Source organism: Arachis stenosperma, chromosome 5 (genome assembly GCF_014773155.1).
Source record: "Arachis stenosperma cultivar V10309 chromosome 5, arast.V10309.gnm1.PFL2, whole genome shotgun sequence".
NCBI lineage: Eukaryota > Viridiplantae > Streptophyta > Magnoliopsida > Fabales > Fabaceae > Arachis > Arachis stenosperma.
Genome location: NC_080381.1, coordinates 124,203,701 through 124,217,961, shown reverse-complemented (window position 1 = coordinate 124,217,961; position 14,261 = coordinate 124,203,701). Strand labels below are relative to the sequence as shown.

The following is a 14,261-nucleotide window of genomic DNA, read 5'->3' as shown; positions in this document are numbered from 1 at the left end:
TATAATTTTAATCTTATTATACGCATGACACATGGCCTATGTAATTACACTCCTTTTTATACAATTATCTAACTTTTAGATAATCAGCTATGCTGTTAGAAAAATAATAGAAATCAACTCCAATTTCATTATCATGGTTCTTTGCTTTGGTGTCAACTATCAAGTCTCAACCAACTTTTGTTTCCATGACAGTGATTGTTTCCATCATTCAATTCGCTCTTTTGAGTCTTTTCTATTCCAACTCCTTCTTCTCGTTTGAACGGACTTTACACAAACATGTTGCGTGCAGCATCATTTTCATCACTCTCATTCTCCAGATTCAGCTTCTCTCTTCGTATCCCCTCTTTTCTTGTGCCCTATGTTTTCCCTTTTCGCTTTCCTTCCTGTTCATGTTCAATGTCAAGCCTTCACTCTCATTCTCAGCTCACATCCCCTCGCCATGTTGACGAAGCTGTTGATTCCTTCACTCGCATGCTCTCTATGCGTCGCCCTCCATCCATCATCCAATTTAACCAGATTTTGGGGTCTCTTGCCAAGACGCACCATTTCCCCACCGCCATTTCCCTTTTTCAGCAATTGCAATCCAGGGGAATTGCTCCCAGCATAGTTACTTTGAGCATCGTAATTAATTGTTGTTGCGGCATGGGTCGTATGACGCTTGCTTTCTCTGTATTTGGCCAAGATTTTCAGAATGGATTATCAACCTAATACGGTAACATTGAATACACTCGTTAAAGGTCTCTGTCTCTGTGGTAGTGTTGAAAAAGCAGTGCGCTTTCATGACAGACTGCTGGCTCATGGATTTCAGTTTAATCAAGTCACTTATGGGACCTTGATCAATGGCCTCTGTAAGTCCGGACACACATCAGCTGCTATTCAAGTGTTGAGAAACATCCCACAGTATGGCATTGCTCCTGATGTCGTCATGTACAGCGCAATTATTGATAGCTTGTGCAAGGATACGTTTGTAAGTGATGCTTTCCATTTATACTCTGAAATGCTTGCTAAGGGAATCTCTCCCGATGTTATCACGTACAATACTCTAACTTATGGATTGTGCCTTGCGGGCCAACTTAAGGAAGCCATTGATTTACTAAATCATATGATGCTGAAAAACATTACCCCAGATGTTCGTACCTATAATACTTTGATCGATGGACTATGTAAGGAGGGAAATATCAAAGATGCTAAGAGTGTGTTGGCTGTGATGACAAAAGATGCTGTGGAACCAAATGTGGTTACTTATAATTGTTTAATTGATGGGTATTGCTTGGTTAATGAATTAAATAAGGCAAAATATGTATTCAACACAATGGCTCAAAGTAGAGTGTCTCCTAATATCCGGAGTTACAATATCATGGTTAATGGGTTATGCAAGATAAAGCTGGTCGATGAAGCAGTGAGTCTCCTTGAAGAAATGCAGCGCAAGAACCTGGTTCCAAACACAATAACTTACAATACCATAATTGATGGCTTGTGCAAATCAAAGAGAATCTCTTGTGCTTCAAAGCTTCTTGTTGAGATGCATAATAAAGGTCAACCTGCTAATATAATCACTTACACTTCCTTGTTGGATGGGATGTTCAATATCAAACAAGTTGACAAGGCACTTATGTTATTTAATCAAATGAAAAAGAGTGGCATTGGTCCGGATATATTCACGTATAATATACTTATTGATGGCCTATGCAAAAATGGAAGACTTGTAGAAGCAAAAGAGATTTTTCAAGATCTTTCCATTAAAAACTATCATACAAATGTGAGAACATACACTATTATGATCAATGGGCTCTGCAATGAGGGCTTGTTTGAAGAAGCATTGGCCCTGATGTCAAAAATGGAAGACAACGGTTGCTTACCAAATGCTGTGACTTTTGAAATCGTTATTCGTGCTTTGTTTGAAAAAGGTGAGAATGACATGGCGGAGAAACTTCTTTGGGAAATGATTGCTAGAGGCTTATTGAACCGATGAACGAAGGTAAGATACATCAACTCAAATTGAAATCACCTCTCTATTGTTGCAGAATATGTATCCTAGTTCTGTAAATTTTGTATCTGTTGGGTCAGAGAACTTTGGCAATGCCATAACATCAATACCACTGATGTCTTGACTATCTCATTTTTATTCAATTAACTTTGATCTTTCATTTTTTGTAATTGCTATCATCCTTTTTAATTCCACTATGCTTTATTGATTCTTTAGAGGATATTCCTAGTTGTAGCTTACAGGTTTAGTGTTTACGATCTCTTTATAGTAATTAATAGTTCTTTACTGTTATCCTATGTGATCATATATCTTAACTATGATCATGCTACAAACTAAGAAAACAAAAAAGAGTGCTATTAAGTTCCCCTGCCGTGTGCAGAATGAAAGTCAAAGATGTTTCATTATATATGATTGTTGCTGCCAAGGAAAATCCTCACTTAGCTCAAAAACTACATGATGTTTTACTTGAAAGTGGTGTCATTGCTCCTCCAAATTTATTTTCTGAAATTTATCACGAGTTAGGCTCCCCAACTGAAGAAAAAGATGAACACAAACCAGAAAGTGGACAAGAGACTCAGGTTGATGAAAATCTCGGTCCTACTTTGCCTCACCACAGAGTTCATCCGAAAGGAAGTTCAAGCAGCCAGCCAGAGCACTCTAAGCCTGTAGAAGGTTTAGGAATAAACCTTCTTCTTGATCCGAAGTGAGCAGCTGTACAACATACACCATCCCAGGTAACATATGGGAAAAAAGTTCCAGTTGCGGCGGCTGCAGCAGCAGCTGCTGCTGCTGTTGCTTCCTCTATGGTATCTGCTGTAGCAAAGTCAAACACTGACTCGAACATTGAGCTTCCAGTAGCTGCAGCGGCCACTGCAACTGCTGCAGCTATAGTAGCAACCACTGCAGCTGTCAGCAAACAGTATGAGCAAGGCAGTCGAAGTGACGGAGACATGGATGGCACTGGTTATGAACCGAAGGGTAGTGGTAATGGGGAGAATATTGTGGTAGGAGCAAATTCAGAAGGTGATAGAATATCTGATAGATCTATAGTAAGCAATGACAGTACAAAATCTGATTTTACATTAGATGATGTTGCCGAGTATGACATTCCGTTGGCGGAAATCACCCTGGGTGAACGTATCGGACTTGGTATTAACTGTACTTTGCTCTATAGGATTTGGTTACATTCTTTTGTTAGATGGTGTTATTTATAATTTTATACATATAAATTCACATATCTTGACTAAAATTACATTTTCGTGGCCTATTTTTTGCATTCAGGATCGTATGGGGAGGTATACCGTGGTGAATGGTATGGAACAGTGAGTTTCCTACTCAGGCATACATTCCATATCTATCTTACAATTCAAATTGTATTTTCAACAAACAAATTATAAAATGTAATTTTTTTCTTTACTGAGCAAGGTCCAAGAAATTTTTGGCTTCAGTTTCATTTTTAACTACCTTTTATGCTTGTCATTCTTTTTTGTTGGGTTTTTCTGTTAGGCTGTACGTTTTTGAATTCTTTCATTTACATCAGGTCTCTGCTTTGGTTTGTAGGAAGTTGCTGTAAAAAGATTTCTTGACCAAGATATATCTGGTGAATCACTTGAAGAATTCAAAAGTGAGGTAATATTTCATTAGTGTCTCTTTTTGTAGTTTCTACTCATATGTTTATCTTTGTTGAGAATGATTTCATTTAGTACACATTTACAACTATCAGATGTGATTTTTATGCTCCATAATGACATATCAGATAGCTGCAATATATGGAAAGAATATATTAGATGGAGACTAAGAAGTAGGGTTAGCACATTGGAGCTATTTAGTTCATGTAGTTGACTATACTTATTCGAAAAAAGGATTTTTTTTTAATTCTTTTATGAATGCCAAAACTAGTTGTGCATTTTCATGAATTTATATGATTTTACAGCATATTTAACATATGTGTAAGTTGCCATAGGTTCAAATAATGAAAAGACTGAGGCATCCAAATGTTGTTCTCTTCATGGGAGCAGTTACTCGACCTCCAAATCTTTCTATTGTTACTGAATTTCTCCCCAGGTAACTTAAGATTCCTTATTTCCTGAGATTCATATGAGACTGTGGATTGCAAATAGATCTTAGCATATGGTACAGAATAGTGCTATGCAGGCCAAAAAGATTACTTCTAAATGAACATCTAAAATATGTGATGTATGCTGTTAATAGCTCAAATGGCAATTGAGAAGTAATAAGCAAAAATAAGATAAAAATTTCAGTTATTATTTGGTTAATTTAGACACAATTTACCTTACTATATATTGTGTTGGACTCTTAAACTTTTCCAGGAGTTTTTATTATTTTGATTAATGTTGTTCTGGAAGGATTACTTTTTATGACTCTGAAGTCTGAACAGTATATTTCCTATGCAGAGGAAGCTTGTACAGACTAATTCATCAACCAAACAATCAATTAGATGAGCAAAGGCGGTTGAGGATGGCCCTTGATACTGTAAGATTCTGTTTTCTTTTCTTGCAATGTAGTTTCATTAAGTAAATTATTGCCATAATCAGTGAAATTCAGTTGATGTGACATATATCTCTTGAATCTTCAGGCCCGAGGAATGAACTATTTGCACAACTGCACTCTGGTGATTGTACACCGTGATTTGAAGTCACCAAATCATCTTGTTGATAAAAATTGGGTTGTGAAGGTGCCAACTAATTGTCATGATTGAATTTTCTTGATAGCATGCTGAATGCTACCTGTAGATATGGTTTAATTTTTTTTTTTGTTCACTCTGTCTTTTTCTTTCAAATAGGCATGTGATTTTGGCTTATCAAGAATGAAGCACAGTGCATTCCTTTCTTCCAGATCAACGGCAGGAACAGTAAGCTGCCATAACCCTCATTTCTAAGCTCAAATACTGTGTCATACCCTCTGCCTTCCGAATTATTCGTTCTTTGATGCTCTTGTTTTTCATTTTGCTATATATTTTTATTTCCGTTGTGCTTTATATTCTTTTGAAGATATATAAACATACACAACTGGAGGCACTTGCTATTATCTTTTAACAAAAAGTTTGAAAAGTCAGGAGCTTCTTGCCCCTTAAACATTCATTATGTTTGGCATTTTATATTAATCCGTTTGCGATGATGAGTACCTATCTTCAGCCTCGGCTTATGATATGTTCAATTTATAATACAATTACTAGTGCTATAGCCCAAGAAAATGTCGATTGAATTAGGTTTGAGAGAACGAGAGAAGGAAGAAAACAGAGAGAGAAAGAAAGGAGAATTCAGAGAGAAAGATAGGAAATGTATGGTCTGCATTACTAGTGAGCTTATTGCTACTCTGTGCTTATATATAGAGAAGAGTAGCTTGGTGTGCAAGCTAGTACAAAAAGGCAGAACAGTCCCTTCATTCTTAAGTTAGTTATAATAGCTGTAACTAACTTACAGCTGTCCTATCGTAGCTGGCACTGTTCTAACAACCAACATTTCTCTCATAACTAACTCTTGTAACTCTTCTCTAGATTTTACCAACTCACTCTATTATGATTAATGGTCTTTTGTAACAAATGATCAAATCCTTTCTAATTTTGTTGGAGGCCTAAACCTGAAATTGTTGAATTTTGCTTGTTACAATTAAATCTACTAGAGTTATTGTTTGATGAGAGTTTCTGGACAAAACATATATAGAGAGGAGATAGAGATAGTTGCGCACATTTTGTGCATATCTGTATGTCTCCTTTTCAAATAGGTCTGTATCCTCTGGTGTTTTTGTGTTTGTTCTCTGATAATTAACAAATGGGCCTTAGTGTAGCCACATGCTTTTCATCTATAACTCAATCTGCTCTCTTTCATATGTGTGATCAGCTCCGATATTCTGCACGCATTTAGTTTTACTCCGAAGGCTTTGTTTGGCATTGCGATACATTCATTTTTATAACATGTTGCAGGCCGACTGGATGGCGCCTGAAGTGTTAAGAAATGAACCTTCAAATGAAAAGTAAGCTTGGTTTTCGTCATTAAATTTTTCTTTATTTTGCTTTTGGAGGAGAATTTCGTAGTCTGTTTTCCTCTCTAACCTGAATCATCTGGCATAGGGAAAATTAAATTTGAATTTTCATTACATATAACTATTGTTCTTTGGCTTCCTTGTCTCGTTATCTTCTCATTGGCTTTGCCACCCTTTTAAGCCCTTCACAATTTATGATTATGACAAGTGGTGATTGGATATCCAGGTGCCATGTTTATAGTTTTTAAGTCATATTATGGGAGCTCTCTACTTTGCAACAGCCCTGGGGTGGAATGAATCCGATGCAAGTTGTGGGTGCTGTTGGTTTCCAGCATTGCCGCCTTGACATTCCAGAGGATATGGACCCTGCCCTCGCGGATATTATCAAGTAATGCTGGCAGACGTGAGTGTACTCTTGCATCATTCTTGAATCAATTTTAAACTAGAAAGACTTGATTACACAATTTTTAAACTAGAAAGACTTGGTTGAAAAATATTTGTACAGTATATGGACTTAATCGAAAACTTCTAGGCTATAGGGATTTGTCGAAAATATTTTGGCATATACAGGGATGTCCTTGCAAATGTTTAAGCTTTAGGAACTTGTAGAATACTTCAGCTACATGAATGAAATACACATGGTGTGACTATATGATACTCTTTTTGTATTGTAGAGATCCAAAGTTGAGACCAACATTCGCTGAAATAATGGCAGCGCTGAAGCCGTTGCAGAAGCCGATCATTGGTTCTCAATCTCAAGTGCCGAAACCGGGTAGGCATGAGAAGGCTCAGTCATCAAGAGTTGGTGCAGACTCAGGATAGGAAACAATTATACAGCTAACCAAATCTTTGTTCATTATTTGATGATAAAGTAAATGATGGGAAGACAAGTTGTATAGTATTTTTGCTCATTCAGTCCTGTGATTCTTTTCAGTCTTGTCCCTTTCCTTTCCTTTTTTATTCCTTTCTTTATTTCTTCCCATTTTCTTTTAAAATGTTTTTTGCAATCTGCAGTGGAGTCATTATCAGGTTGTACCATTTGTTTGTACACAATTCTTTTGTAATTTTGTTATAATCAATTCTAAATTTTGATGTGCATAAATTATGAGATGTTGCAGTTGTAGCTTTAGTGGAAGAAACATTGATAGTGAGTGGAAATTGTTTGGGGCTGTAAATGCAAATTGGATAAGCTTTTTATTCTTTCTTCTTTTTCGACTTGGACGGGGCCAAGTGTTAAGTATAACTCCTCCACCTATAAGTTGTCATGAGATATCTTCAAACGTCAGTCGATAGAAAAAACAAAGACAACCGACAAAACTAAACAAATCAAAATAATATGCTTTTAATTTAAGAGAATATGAGCCTTAGTATATATATTTTTTTTTGTTAGATTTAGAATTGTATATGTATTGAGAATAATTTAATAACGTTTTTTGGAAAAAGTACCAATAATATTAGAAATCAAATAAGTTTAAGTTAACCTAAGAAATTAATTTGATTATAATATCTACTAATATTTTTTTTAATAAATACTTGAAGAATTTAGTGAGTCATAAAAATAGATAAGAATTGTTATATTTTATATTAATTTTTCTTAAAATTAAAATATTCGCTTTTAAAATTCTTAGAACTGATTCGCGCAATTACTTTGCCAGAAAATAATTAGAACTGATTTATTTGTCGGAGTAAAATTTTGAGAATATTTTTGTGTATTAATTTTTTAAAAAAACTAGAATATCTACTTTTAAAATCTTTAGAGACTGATTTAGATAATTATTCATAAAAAATTCTAAACGGTATATAAAATATTTTATACTTTAGCAAAATTAAACTTCAAAAATAATTATTGTTACAATTCACAACGTTGGGGTTTACAATTATTTTACTTAAACAAAATTGCTTTCTTTAAAAGATAACTACCGTCCAAAATAAATAATAATATTTTTTTATAATATGATTATATAAAATAAAAAATATTAAGAGATTATCAAAATTTATTTATTTTTGGATATCATTTAATTATTAATTCAATTCATTTAGTTTAATTTTTATAGTCTAATAATTTAATAATATACTTCATTTCATACTTTTAAATTAATAATTAATTGTGAATCAAAAATAATAAATTTCGATAATCTTTTAACATTTTTCATATTTAATTAGGAGTTAGACACAATAGTCCAATAAGAGAAATCACCACCTCCTTAACCTTCTTTTTCCTTAACCTTCTTTTTCCATTGACCATTCAGACAACAAAAAAGACAATTATCCTTCTTTTAGATAATCAGCTATGATGTGCGAATAAATAATCAGAAAATTATCTCCAATTTCAGTAACATGGTTCTTTGCTTTGGTTTCAAATTTCAACTATGAAGTCTCAACCTTTGTTTCACGACAGTGATCGTTTCCACCATTGAATTCGCTCTTTCCTCTTCCAACTCCTTCTCATTTGATTGGATTTTATTTTACACAAACATGTTGCGTGCAGCATCATTTTCATCACTCTCCTTCTCTCTTCATATTGTGCCCTATGTTTTCCCTTTTCGCTTTCCTTCCTGTTCATGTTCAATGTCAAGCCTTCACTCTCATTCTCAGCTCACATCCCCTCGCCATGTTGATGAAGCTGTTGATTCCTTCACTCGCATGCTCTCTATGCGTCGCCCTCCATCCATCATCCAATTTAACCAGATTTTGGGGTCTCTTGCCAAGACGCACCATTTCCCCACCGCCATTTCCCTTTTTCAGCAATTGCAATCCAGGGGAATTGCTCCCAGCATAGTTACTTTGAGCATCGTAATTAATTGTTGTTGCGGCATGGGTCGTATGACGCTTGCTTTCTCTGTATTTGGCCAAGATTTTCAGAATGGATTATCAACCTAATACGGTAACATTGAATACACTCGTTAAAGGTCTCTGTCTCTGTGGTAGTGTTGAAAAAGCAGTGCGCTTTCATGACAGACTGCTGGCTCATGGATTTCAGTTTAATCAAGTCACTTATGGGACCTTGATCAATGGCCTCTGTAAGTCCGGACACACATCAGCTGCTATTCAAGTGTTGAGAAAGATCCCACGGTATGGGATTATTCCTAATGTCGTCATGTACAGCGCAATTATTGATAGCTTGTGCAAGGTTACGTTTGTAAGTGATGCTTTTCATTTATACTCTGAAATGCTTGCTAAGGGAATCTCTCCCAATGTTATCACGTACAACACTCTAATTTATGGATTGTGCCTTGCGGGCCAACTTAAGAAAGCCATTGATTTACTAAATCATATGATGCTGAAAAACATTAATCCAGATGTTCGTACCTATAATACTTTGATTGATGGACTATGTAAGGAGGGAAATATCAAAGATGCTAAGAGTGTGTTGGCTGTGATGACAAAAGATGCTGTGGAGCCATCTGTGGTTACTTATAATTGTTTAATGGATGGGTATTGCTTGGTTAACGAATTAAACAAGGCAAAATGTATATTTGACACAATGGCCCAGAGAGGAATGGCTCCTGATATCCAAAGTTACAATATTATTATTAATGGCTTGTGCAAAAGTAAATTGGTGGATGATGCCTTGAATCTCTTCAAAGAGATGCGTCGCAAGAACTTGGTTCCTGACACAGTAACTTACAGTACTCTAATTGATGGCTTGGGAAAATCAAGGAGAATCTCTTGTGCTTCAAAGCTTCTTGTTGAGATGCATAATAAAGGTCAACGTGCTGATATAATCACTTACACTTCCTTGTTGGATGGGATGTTCAATATCAAACAAGTTGACAAAGCACTTATGTTATTTAATCAAATGAAAAAGATTGGCATTGATCCCAATATACGCACGTATAATGTACTTATTGATGGCCTATGCAAAGCTGGAAGACTTACAGATGCAAAAGAGATTTTTCATGATCTTTCCATTAAAAGCTATCGTCCAAACGTGAGGACATATACTATTATGATCAATGGGCTCTGCAAAGAGAGCTTATTTGAAGAAGCATTGGCCCTGATGTCCAAAATGGAAGACAATGGTTGCTTACCAGATGCTGTGACTTTTGAAATTGTTATTCGTGCTTTGTTTGAAAAAGGTGAGAATGACATAGCGGAGAAACTTCTTCGGGAAATGATTGCTAGAGGCTTATTGAATGGATGAAAGAAAGTAAGATACATCAACTCAAATTGAAATCACATCTCTGTTGTTGCTGAATATGTATCATAGTTCTGTAAATTCTGTATCTGTTGGGTGAGAGGACTTTGGCTATGCCATAACATCGATACCACTGATGTCTTGACTATCTCATTTATATTTAATTAATTTTGAACTTTCTATTTTTGCAATTGCTATCATCCTTTTTAATTCCACTATGCTTTATTGATTCTTTAGAGGATATTCCTAGTTGTAGCTTACAGCTTTAGTGTTTAAGATCTCTTTATAGTAACTAATAGTTCTTTACTGTTATCCTATGAGATCATATATCTTAACTATTATCAAGCTACAAACAAAGAAAAACAAAAAAAGTGTTACAAACATTTGCAAATCCATTGCATTCTGTATAAGGAAAATTACATTATTATGAAAAATATGTGGTTCTAAAATATGAGTTTGTTAATAATTCGGTTATGGTTTCTCAACTTCAAATTTTATTGTTAGTTTGCTTGTTGAACAATGACTTCTCTATGGAGATTGGCAATATTTGCTTTACACTGGATTTTGACCTGCTTAAATGAGTGTGTGGCTTGGCCACCTAAGTATTTCAAGGCAGATCCATTTCTGCATCAATATTTCTCTTGCCTTGTTTTTAGTTTGTAGTTTTGTACATCTAAACTTGTGTCCTTTCAACAATTGGATGCATTTTTTTTGGTCCAGGTGTCTAACACTAATTTGGTGCTTAAAGTTCAGTTTGTTTTTTTTGTAGTAGGCTGAAAATAATGTTTAATAATAAATAAAAATGAACCGTTGGATGGTCTATCCATAATCACGACCATCATTTTTTTTGGTACGATCAGATCATGCAAAACATTCCTCAGCTTTGGCTTCTTTAATCATAACATGTGGTGTTTGGTCAAAGTTTGACTGTTCAGACAACATAGTCATAGACAAAAAAAAAAAAAAAACAGTGAATAAGAAAAGAGCAGTTTTCTTGTAATAACTTGTAAGTGATAATAATAATAATAACAATAATAATCAAGGCCAAGAAAGTGTGGGGTGAAAGTTGAAAAGAAACTCATAACTTGAACCACTCAAGAGTTCAGAGAGAAAGGTGAACTATCCTTTTTATCATTTCCTCTTTTCCTTTCTTGAAAAATTGTAAGAAACGTGCATATAATTGAATTCCATATAAATATTTATAATCCATATTTTTGTATGGGAAGTTTGAATATTTTGAAACAATGAAATGTTACAACTCTTCTGCTGGGAAACAAAAAGTCTTAGTTAATAAACTCAGTAGAAGGTTGTGTTTTTCTTTATTTGTTTTATTTATTTTTCTCTAATTTAACATCAGTGTGTTCCAAACTTCTGATGTAAAGGACAATGTTTTGAGAAAAAATTTCCAATTTCATGATGCATGAGTTCTCATGAACGAAGCCATGGACAACTCTTATACATTAATTGCTAAGGATAGGACTTGACTAATACCTCACTAATATATGGAAATGTATTCACTTCCGTTTTTTTATTTTTTGTGATTTATTTTGAACTGATAAGCTAATAGGTAATGTTTCTGAGTTCTACATGGAAACTTCAGTTATATTCCTTTAGCCCTTGTAACTTTTTATATTTTTCTTCAGGCATATAAGTAGTAGTGATGCACAAAAACAAATTACAAGAATATCTTCAGAAATCTGGTTTTCCATTGCCCGTTTATCTAACAGACAACGAAGGATTTGCGCATGCACCGAAGTTCAGGTCGACAGTAGTGGTGAATGGAAGGGAGTTCAAGTCGAGGCTCACATATTCACATCGAAAAGAAGCAGAGCAGGATGCTGCAGAACTTGCACTTAAGATAATTATCCATGACACAAACAATATTGAAGAATGCACTGTTCTTCCTGTAAGTTACAATTAAGGTGGTTCCATAAATTTTATGGACAAATTTATCAACCTAGGTTTGAATTTGTATATAAATGCTGATATACTTCCAAGGAATTCTAAATATTTCTAATTATTGAAGAGTGTACGAGTCTTTGAGGTTTAGTTTGTTCATTGTTCTGAATCAATAGCATATGAATGAACACTCTAACAGAGCTTTATGGTTAGATATTGTGTATTTTATCAGAGCCTTTAGTAATAACACAACATAGGTGTTGGAAAGTTCATGAAATTCATAGTTTTCTACTCCCGATCTTGTTTATACATTGCCTTGCATTTTCAAGAAATTAAGCTATGGTTAATTTCTAATAACTGTTGAAGGTACTTTGTTTGACCTAGGATCTAATATACTGCAAATCAATCCTGAATGAATATGCTGTCCGAAAAAACATAGGAAGTCCCCAATATACAACTACTCAAAAGAGCGAATTGCATCCGGTCTTCATCTCTACGTTGGTGTTTAATGGTAGAATTTACACCGGTCAAGTCGGAAAAAGCAAAAAAGAGGCAGAACAGCTTGCAGCATTTATAACTATCCAATCACTTCTAGGTATACTTTGAAGATTTTGGACTTATGATTTATCCTTGTATCTGAATAAATGGCTGCGCAAGCTGCAGAATTTTTGCTTCTTATGGCGTGTATCCTTCTATAGATTCCAGTTCATGTCAAGAACTTCATCAAATAATCAAGTCCAAGCTCAATATGCCCAAAAAACTACATCATGCCAAGCAATCTGCCCCGAGTAAGAGTAATTTCTCCTTAATTGTAGATTTGGCTTCCATTATCCTTAACTATATGTCTTAATGATGGTAATCATTTGTGGTCTTTACCAGGAACTAGTAATATGTTCCTTGAAGGTTCTTCAAAGCAAATGACTGATACCCCAGTAAGTTGTTGATTTCTTGTGTAACAAGAAAACCATACCCCAAAAAAAATTTACAAAGAGAAATGATGTATTGGCATACATATAAAATCATATGGTTTTATTGCACTTTCTTAAGATACGTATTATCTATTATTTTTCATCGTCTTGTGCAGGGTCCAATTAAGCGAAAGCTTGACAGCATTAACTTAGAAAGCAAGAAACAAACTAGGGAACCTGGTCAGTTTCTTTCTTAGTAGCTTTTCTGTGTTTTCCGTTAAGTGGTACACTAGTAATATTATGGACGTTTATATTGAACAATGAACTAAGATAGATGCTAATTTCTGTTAAGTTAGCTTTTATTATTTCTTTGGATACATATATTCTTTATGTTGGAAAGTTGTGTCCACTAGCATTTTATCCACTAGCATATTAACTTGAAAGGTTTCTCACTTGCATTGCATTATCGTAACAATGGTTTCTCTTGGTATAATTTTAGGTTTTCAAGTTATGAATGTACCTTTTGAGAAAACTCGTGGCAAAAGAAAATGATGCATCTCACAAAAGGCAAGAAAAATGGATGAATGCTATTGGCACAGATACTTCAAATATATAAATATGCTACATAGGCTAATTATCTACTGCACTAGTATTTGAAAGCTGACTAGACAAATTAATATGCTTGTTTAACTTTTTATTTAACTTCTCTATATGAATTTGGTGTTTGGTTCTTGTGATAAATTATTTAGTAGCAATACTTAGTACTAACATTATGATATAGTCATGCATTAATGTGTTTATTAATTTACTTTTTTATAAATTAAATATGATAAATAATGATAATAAATTCTAAATTAATCAGGATGGTAAGTACATTATAATAAAATTAAAAGGTCATGAATTTAATTCTTGAATTAACCATTTTTTTTTATTTTATAAATTGTATATGATAAAAGATATTTTTATAAAAAATGTATACCAATTTTTTTCCAATTCCTATTATATATAATATTAATAAAGCTCCGCATTCAAGTAATTAAACCAAACAAGTCCAACGGTACATTCTTTGATTTTACGGCTTCTACTTCTCCTCTTCATTTTTTATTATTTTTCAATTTTGTTACCGTCACTAACAGTACCTCCTCCTCCTCCTCCTCTTCCTTTTTCTTCTTTTTTTATTGGAATTTTTTCTCTTCTTTTCTTTTCATCTTTTTCCACCATCATTGTCATCGTTATCGTCATTGTCTTCTTCTAATACATATCGTCGTTATTATTATTGTTATCATCGAACTTTTGTCATATTGATGACATTGTCTGATCCAAAATT

The 14,261-nt window shown here is 34.2% G+C and overlaps 2 protein-coding genes and 2 pseudogenes across 2 annotated transcripts; all 4 read left to right on the top strand.

The window, feature by feature from the left end:
• The first annotated feature begins 403 nt into the window (after positions 1 to 403).
• On the top strand, positions 404 to 2,511 carry LOC130979721 (pentatricopeptide repeat-containing protein At1g62930, chloroplastic-like; annotated as a pseudogene).
• Positions 2,512 to 2,752: 241 nt separating this feature from the next.
• Positions 2,753 to 7,011, top strand: LOC130979720 (probable serine/threonine-protein kinase SIS8; annotated as a pseudogene).
• Positions 7,012 to 8,754: 1,743 nt separating this feature from the next.
• Positions 8,755 to 10,323, top strand: LOC130979719 (pentatricopeptide repeat-containing protein At1g63330-like). The gene is made up of 2 exons (XM_057903244.1): positions 8,755 to 8,873; positions 8,970 to 10,323. The coding sequence occupies exons 1-2, from the start codon at positions 8,853 to 8,855 to the stop codon at positions 10,131 to 10,133; spliced, it is 1,185 nt and encodes a 394-aa protein (XP_057759227.1). The 5' UTR covers positions 8,755 to 8,852; the 3' UTR covers positions 10,134 to 10,323.
• Positions 10,324 to 11,787: 1,464 nt separating this feature from the next.
• On the top strand, positions 11,788 to 13,191 carry LOC130981311 (double-stranded RNA-binding protein 4-like). The gene is made up of 4 exons (XM_057904908.1): positions 11,788 to 12,033; positions 12,411 to 12,621; positions 12,906 to 12,958; positions 13,111 to 13,191. Exons 1-4 carry the CDS (start codon positions 11,788 to 11,790, stop codon positions 13,189 to 13,191), a joined length of 591 nt encoding a protein of 196 aa, XP_057760891.1.
• The last annotated feature ends 1,070 nt before the right edge of the window (positions 13,192 to 14,261 follow it).

What these genes read in the sequence shown, in the direction of transcription:
- LOC130979719 (XM_057903244.1), top strand. Translation starts at nt 8,853, where the DNA reads ATGGATTATCAACCTAATACG. An exon ending in TGGATTATCAACCTAATACG is followed by an intron (nt 8,874 to 8,969) that starts GTAACATTGAAT and finishes CATGGATTTCAG; the next exon opens with TTTAATCAAGTCACTTATGG.
- LOC130981311 (XM_057904908.1), top strand. Translation starts at nt 11,788, where the DNA reads ATGCACAAAAACAAATTACAAGAATATCTTCAGAAATCTGGTTTTCCA. An exon ending in AAGAATGCACTGTTCTTCCT is followed by an intron (nt 12,034 to 12,410) that starts GTAAGTTACAAT and finishes TGTTTGACCTAG; the next exon opens with GATCTAATATACTGCAAATC. An exon ending in AGCAAATGACTGATACCCCA is followed by an intron (nt 12,959 to 13,110) that starts GTAAGTTGTTGA and finishes CGTCTTGTGCAG; the next exon opens with GGTCCAATTAAGCGAAAGCT.